The sequence below is a fragment of the Phodopus roborovskii genome, unplaced genomic scaffold (genome assembly GCF_943737965.1).
Source record: "Phodopus roborovskii unplaced genomic scaffold, PHOROB, whole genome shotgun sequence".
Lineage (NCBI taxonomy): Eukaryota > Metazoa > Chordata > Mammalia > Rodentia > Cricetidae > Phodopus > Phodopus roborovskii.
In genome coordinates, this window is record NW_026126460.1 from 6,868,663 (window position 1) to 6,876,541 (window position 7,879).

General features: G+C 43.6%; 1 protein-coding gene across 1 annotated transcript in view; it reads left to right on the top strand.

Moving 5' to 3' along the window:
- Cdk15 (cyclin dependent kinase 15) overlaps positions 1-7,191 on the top strand; it is an 87,291-nt gene extending 80,100 nt beyond the window's left edge. Inside the window, exon 13 of the mRNA XM_051190282.1 lies at positions 7,067-7,191. Coding sequence (XP_051046239.1) covers positions 7,067-7,176 — 110 coding nt within the window. The 3' untranslated portion in view covers positions 7,177-7,191. The remainder of the gene's footprint in view (positions 1-7,066) is intronic.
- The last annotated feature ends 688 nt before the right edge of the window (positions 7,192-7,879 follow it).

Genomic DNA, 7,879 nt, shown 5'->3' on the forward strand with positions numbered 1-7,879 from the left:
TCCCTAACCTTGTCATGTCCCTCAAGATTCTTCAGCGCCATTCTAGAGCTGCCTTCTTTGAGTAACCCTCACAGGATCATGAGGTGGATGCATCACAGCCTTTACCCTCTTCATTACATACATTCTTGCAACAGTTTCAACATTTTAAGTTGAACTAAGGAAGCTCATTGTGGGCTCCTGTATGACCTCAAATGCTTCTGTTTATTGCTTTTTTAAAAATATTTATTTTGTATATATGTGTGTTTTGACAGCATGTCTGTTTATATACCACATGTGTGCCTGGTGTCCACACAAGCCAGGAGAGGGCATTGGATCCTCTGAGACTGGAGTTACAGAGAGTCGTCTGGAAGAGCAGGAAGTTCTTACAACCACTGTGCAATTTCCCAGCCCCTGATTGTTGTTTTTGTATCTAGTGTACTTAAAGTTTAGTTAGAATATGCTTGAGGTCAGGTTTCAAAGTTTGGAGACATGAAGAAGAGGGAAGAGTGAAGGATGTTTATTCATTTATTTGTTTGTTTATTTATCTGAGACAGGGTCTTGGTGTATAGCTTTGGCTGACCTGAAATTTACTATGTAAACCAGGCTCATGTATGCCACCACAACAGGACCTAAAACAAGGTTAACATAGACCATTCTCTCATCCATTTATTTATTTGTGTGTGTGTGTGTGTGTGTGTGTGTGTGTGTGTGTGTGTGTGTTGTTCCTGTGATAGCTATTCACCTTATTTTTTGAGACAGGGCTTTTCACAAGGACTTGGGCCTTACAAATAAGGCTAGACTGGTTGACCAGCAAGCAAGCCTCAAGCATCCCCTTGTCTCTGCCTGCCTCCCCGGGACTGGAATTATAGGCCTTTACCACCATGCCTGACTTTTATGTGGGTTCTGGGGGTCAAACCTGGGTCCTCATGCTCATACACCAAGTGTGTCAATAAACATACACATTGTTTATTGAGCAATATTTACTAAGCAATCAATTAGGAAGCAAACTAAGGGCCTATGAGAAGATTCAGTGGGTAAGGTTGCTTCCTGCCAAGCCTGACGACCTGAGTTCAATCCCTGGGATTGACCCACATGGTGGAAAGTGAGAACTGACTCCTTCAAGTTGTCCTCTGACTTCCATACAAATTCTGTGGTCCCAGCACACCCACCCTCACATACCCCTCAGGAACACATATGCAAAATAAATGAATGCAGTTTAAAACTGAAAAAAATAAATAAAAGAAGCAGATAAGGAGGTGTCTAGTGTAAAACATTTAGTTACTTTCTTCTTTTAAAGTTGTCCCCAACACATTCCCATACATTAGAGGATCACGCATGTGAGACTAGGCTGGCCTACCTAGGAAGACCAATTCAAACAAACAAACAAACAAAGAAATGGAAATTGGGACTGAGAGTAAAGTCATACAGCTGTAAGCGGCAGGGCCAAGGTGAGACTCCTAGCCCATTCTCCTCCCCAAAATTCATTTCACACACAAACCTCACAAGGATGTTACAGCAAAACTGTCCAAGAGTTAAGGTCCATTCCCAATGCCTACACTTGTGGCTGCTCTGTTCCTGGGAAAGGTTCCACAGTCCCCAGGTTGCATGTTTCATAGCTTCGTTTCATAAGTCATAGAAATTCACACCTAGTGCCACCTTCCCCTGGGCAGTGAGGTCTGGGTATGTGCTATTTATTGTTACTCACTCTTTCCTTTTATGATAGCATCCACACGCACACTGGGGTCTCAAGACTTCTTAGCCAGGGATGGTTACTGGTTTTGTTTTACTCTGTAACTGTTTTTGCAAGAAAACAGAGCAGCAGATGAAGATAGGGGAAAGACATAAAATAGCAATTTACTCCAGAGGAAACAAATACAGCACACCATTGTGTGGAGGGTAGCTTTTGTGGGGGTAGACACAACCACATAACTATTAAGTTGGGGTTTGGTTTGGTTTGTTTTCCTTTTGCCCAGTGACTCCCAGAGAAGGTGTGTGGCAGTCAGATGATTCTCTGTTGATGGCAGTATAGATTGGTGACTGTGGCTTCCATTAGTATCATATCCAACCAACTTTATGTATCTGGAGCTACACAAAACTCTCATAATCGAGATACATTTATTTCCAAAATTACCTGGCTAAACAATTGAACAGTTAAAAAAAAAATAAACAAGCCAGGCAGTTAGTTGCACACACCTTTAATCCCAACACTTGGAAGGCAAAGGTAGGTGGATCTCTGAGTTTGAGGCCAGCCTGGTCTACAGAGTGAGTTCCAGGACAGCCAGGGCTACACAGAGAAACCCTGTCTCAGAAAATAAGCAAACATAAACCTAGATGTATGCAAATGTGGTCTATATAATGGTTTAAAAGTTACAAAGTAAAACTAAACAATTTAAGTACTGAGCATGGAAAATTGATTGGATGAGTGTTAATGTGTAGACTGGGCACACAGTGCTATGTGCCATTTAAAGCTGCTCACAGGTGCGTGTTCACAGGTATGTGCTCACAGGTGTGTGCCATTTAAAGCTGCTCACAGGTGCGTGTTCACAGGTGTGTACTCACAGGTGTGTGCTCACAGGTGTGTGCAGTGTGTTGGAAGCACTTCTATGACATAAGATAAACACAAAACCAGAAAAGTGGGCCTGAGGGTGACCTCAATCCTGCATCGAGAGGCAGACCGTGCATTTGGGGGAAACCTGGGTCACATAGCAATGCCATCTTTCAAAATGGAAGGGAAAGAAGAAAGAGGAGAAGGAGGAAAAGGAAAAAGAGAAAAGCTGGTTGGCATGGTAGCAAATGCCTTTGACTCTAGCACTCGGAAGACAGTGGCAGGTGGTTCTCTGTGAGTTCAAGGCCAGCCTGGTCTACATTGCAAATTTCAGACCATCTGAAAATACACTGACTCAAAAACCAAAATGGCACATTATAATCTACTTATGAAGGTTATTTGCATATGAACAAAACTTAAAGTTAAAATAGAGAATAACAATGTTCTAGATCATTCTCCCTCCTTTTCAGAATTTTCTTTAATGTTGGTGATATCATATTTTTGTTTTAAGAATAAGTTAGACCAAAATGAAACAAGGGTTCTGAGCTCAGGACTGAGCATTAAAGGTCTGTGTTTTCTTGTTCTTTCCCCCTTCCCCTAAAACCAGATGCATCACTGGCCTTCATAAGCCTTGAATTTTCCATTTTCACAGTGGATTAACACTAGGTTCCTTTTTATCCCAGAATGAACTGAACATTTACGAAACCTTTGGCTCACTGAATACGAGGGTTTGTGGAAGTGTGGCTCTAAGAGAGGCAAGATGGAGAGGGAAAGGCAAATAGGCACTAATTAACTTTAAAAAGAAGTATCATTGGCTTTAATGGGAGATGTGTGTGTACTGTGCCCCTAGTCTGAGTCATAAGTGCACTCTGTGTTAGTTAGCAGCTTCCATTTAAGGTACTCTGTGATCCCTTGGGCTTTGAAGATATGAAGCTGGGCATACGCATGGCCCAGGATTTTGGCCTTCTTGAGCAGAAGTGAACACTCTGAATAATCGCACACAATAAGCAGTTTTAGCGGATGGATTGATGATGTGTAAGAACGGCATGACATCCCTGTGATGAGGGAAAGAAAGAGCAGGACATTTTGCAAGGCTGGTTTAATTTCCAAGCTCTTTGTAACTCCGGGCTTTCTCCTTTAGCCAGTCCCGACAAGAGATTTGGTTATCTTGTTTCCTGTGAAGGTTATTCAGCCCCCAACCCCATTAAGTCACTTTCTGCACTCCAGTGCACTGGCCTTCCCCAGGTTATCATCGTGGGGAGAGTAGACGGAGACTCTGAGATCCGATTTCTAAGGAAGAAAGTCAAAGCGGGGCCAACTGCCAGGAGCTGAAGAACTCAATTAGACTGAGAGGCAACTATCTCATTATCTCCTCTGAAGTGATCTAAATACATAAGAATCTAAAAGTTTTAAGTAAACTTGTCTTCCCGACAGTCTAGATGACTGAATTTCCTTCTCAGAAAACTTCTGAGCACCCACTTTCGTATTTATTTATTCTAAGCGCAAAGCAGCTGGGATAATTACGCTGTCAGATTCACTAAGCTAATGAGCAGTCACCGGAGTGGAAGGGCTTGCCTTGCTGAGATCACTGAGGGAGAGCCGTCTACTGCCTTCCCTCTTCTCCCCTTCCCTTTCTATCTTTCTTCTCCGCTTCTTCATTTTCCTTTACAGTGAGTGAGGAAGGAGAGTCTGGCAGTCCACAGCCAACTTGAATCCTTTGACTAGATTCTCTGTCTGTTGGTCTCCCTCTCTCCTTCTCTTTCTCTCTCTCTCTCCCTCCCTTCCTCTCTCCTTCTCTTTTCCTCTTCCTCTCTTTCCTTCCTTCCCTCCCCTCTGTCCTCTGTCCTCCACCTCCCTTCCGGTACATCTCCATCCCTACTTTTGAGGGGCAAAGAAGCCCCAGGGAAACCCAAGCTTTTCATGCCACTGTCTCCAAGGTCAGAGGAGGTTTCTCATGGAGACAAACTCTTAAATTGGCTTGTGTTTGAATTTACAGGGTCGTCTGTAAAAGTACACAGTGTTCACTTTAGCCACTTAACTGTTTATGCTGTGATACGAGCTAAAGGAGAGTACATGCACAAGGGCATATGCTAGCATCCCTGTGAAAAATGTCTTATTTGGATGGGCAAAAACTTATCCTGCTCCCTATTCCAGCCTGGCAAATCTGTAATTCCAAGCCAAAGATGTCAGAAGCACAGATTTCCCACAGCATCGAAGCAGAGAAGTCCAGGCCAAGCAAGGCAGGGCTGATGGCACAGCTTCTTTCTTCTCATTGGGTGTGAACAGCGCCAAGCAAACAGTATTATTAAGACATTATGTGCCTTTGGTGTGTCGAACACAGAAGCTCTGTCTCTCATACATATGGAGCTATTGGGAGCAACCCGGGTTCCTGCAGACCGTGAGCCTTCAAAAGCAATGCCTGGGTGGGAATGATTCTGTAAGCAAGTATTGTCACATGCCCCCTGACCCAAGGCTCCTATGTTGCTCTGCTCATGTCCCCAACAATGACAACTGTTTAGAGCCTATTGCAGGTCAGGAACCGTGGTAGGCTTGCACATGTGTTTTTAACTCACAGCAATCTGCTGGGAAGTTTTGTTTTCTTCTCATGCAGATGAACACTTTGGAAGACCTTGGCCCATCACTTTATTGAGCACACTCAGAGACGGTGGGTATGTAATAAACACAGACATCTCTGGAACTGCAAACTGCCAGGGCACCCAACCAATCAAATGCGGACTACCCCTGATCAGCAATGTTTTCATTTAAGAGCCACATGCATTCAGTAGGAACCCTAGAAGGGGCCTTCCATGCCCATGGGTCCTCTGACTGTAGAATCTATCAGTTTCAGATTCAGATAATCACATGTATTCAAGGGACCATGGGCTTAACATGGGCCAGCTTTTCTCTTGTGATCATCTCCTTTAAAATTGTGTAATTGTTTATACAGTGTTACCACATTGTATGGGCAATGTGGAGACAATTTAAGGGACACAACATTGTGTGTGTGTGTGTGTGTGTGTGTGTGATACGCAAATACGGTTCTGCTTTGCATGAGAGACTTAGCATCTTTTTGCATGTACAGTAGTCCTGGAACCATGGCACAAGGGATGACTTTATTCCAGTTTTGATCTGTCTTGGGTCTAGTGATGTACTTGCTCCTCACTGGGTGGTGGCAAATTGAATGTTCCCAGCCTCACAGTCACTAACAAGGGAAACAACCTGCTCTACATTATACAATATTGCTAAGATCTGATGTTCCACAGATTGGGTGTGTTAAAAGCTTGTTGTTGTTGCTACTGTTTTGCAACAGGGTCTTATTAAAATCTTTGTATTCGTTTATGCATATGGTCATTTTGTCTGTATTTATGTTTGCACATCAGAAGAGGGCATCAGATCCTGTGGGACTATAGTACAGACTATGTGGGTGCTGGGAATTGAAATCAAGACTTCTGGAAAAACCACCAGTATTCTTAGTCACTGAGCCATCTTTCAGCCCTTTTAAATGCATTTTGATGGAGCTGGAAAGATGTCTCAGTGGTTAAAAACAACAGCTGTTCTTCCAGAGGACCAGTTCCTAGGTTCGATCCTAGCCCCCACGGCACATAACTGTCTGAACCTCCAGTCCTAGGGGATTCAGTGTCCCATTCTGGCCTCCACAGGCATTGCATGCATAGGACACAAACATACATGGAGATAAAGCACCTGTACACATAAAATCAAGAATACATTTTGGATGTATGATATCTGTTATCTTTCTTTTGTGCTGGGGATTGAACCCAAGGACTTATTAGCATTTACCAGGTTATATCCCATGGTAAGTCAAGGAACATCTGTCTATGGGTGACAATGAAGGTACTACAGAAAGATATTTCAAAATAGTTTGGTTTGTTTTTAATTTATCAAATTCATGCCTTAGAGTCTATTTAGACTCTCTCTAGAGCAATGGTTCTGGACCTTCCTGATGTTTCCACCCTTTAATACAGTTCCTCCATGATAAACCCAACCATAAAATTACTTTGTTGCTACTTCATAACTGTAATTTTGCTACTGTTATGAGTCTCAACATAAATATCTGACATGCAGAATATCTAATATATGGGTTATCTGGTATGCAACCCCAAAGGGGTCGTGACCCACAGGTGAGACCATTGCTTTATAACACTAATGTTATTTGACAGGTTTTTTTAACCTTCACAGTATATTCAGCCCCAGGTGATGCTCTTTGACTATTCTTGTTGGGACTTCAGTCTAGGCTCCTTGGCATGACTTAACCCTTCACCATGGGTTCCAGAGCCCTCCCCAATTTCACCCACTAGTATTCATTTGGCAAATATGTCCTGAACTGAATTAATAGGGAGCCCTTGACAACTATTAAAAATTTGGTAAAGTAAGTCACCCCTGAGTCAGTATAAACTATTCGTAAGTCTGCCTATTTCGACGTCTCTTTGGGTAACAGATGTTACAACAGGCAGACAAAATATATGTACAGTGAAAGGTCTCGAGAAATACTATATTGATGCTTTTCCCTTTTCTTTCCTACAGAGGAGTCCTTGTTTGCAGTTTCAGGAGTGAAGCTAAAGCCAGAAACATGTGACCTTTCAGCCTCCTACAGGAAGGGTCACTACCTAGCCGGGTTTAACAAATGTTGGTGAAAAGAAAAAGTGGTCGGTCACCCTGTGTTTGCAGGTAAGTAATCGGTCCCAGAACCAACAGGTGACCACTGCCGGCCGGAGGGAACACCACACCGCTCACCTCTGTCCTGGGTCTACCACTCCTAGGGCAGCCTCTTCAGAACGCCATTTCCTAAGCTGGGGAAGAGATGAGATTGCCCATGGCTGCTTCTTCCACTTGTGGAGGCGTAGTGGGCTTCTGAGTCACAGCTTGTGAGGATTTCCACTATCACTGGTGGAACCGCTTGAGTGACATTGTTCTCCTTAGCTAGGTAGCCCTTTCTGTTAGCTGTCGAGACATATCAGGGCTCACAGTGACCAACAGACCCTTTTCCCCAAAGTCCGAGAGGCTTCCTGGGGTATGGGATGTTTAGTGCTAAAGTGACACCGCTCCTGCTCAGCCATGATGCTCTGCCACCTTTTTTCATCTTGTGGTGACTTATCTTCTCAGGCAATCTCAAGGAGTAAAAGGTACTGTGATGACTTTCCCAGATCCACCATAGCTTAAAAGGGTTCTGCTGGCATGCACAGAATCCTGGTGGGACACTCCCCAACGCCAAGAACAGACATCCTTGTGTCTGGGGAGCTCTTCCTATACAAAGTGTCTGCCTTGAGTGCAAGGGACAGTAATCTAGATAGAGTTAAAGTGAAGCCATGTGCAGGGTGTCCCTGGCCAGATTCCAAA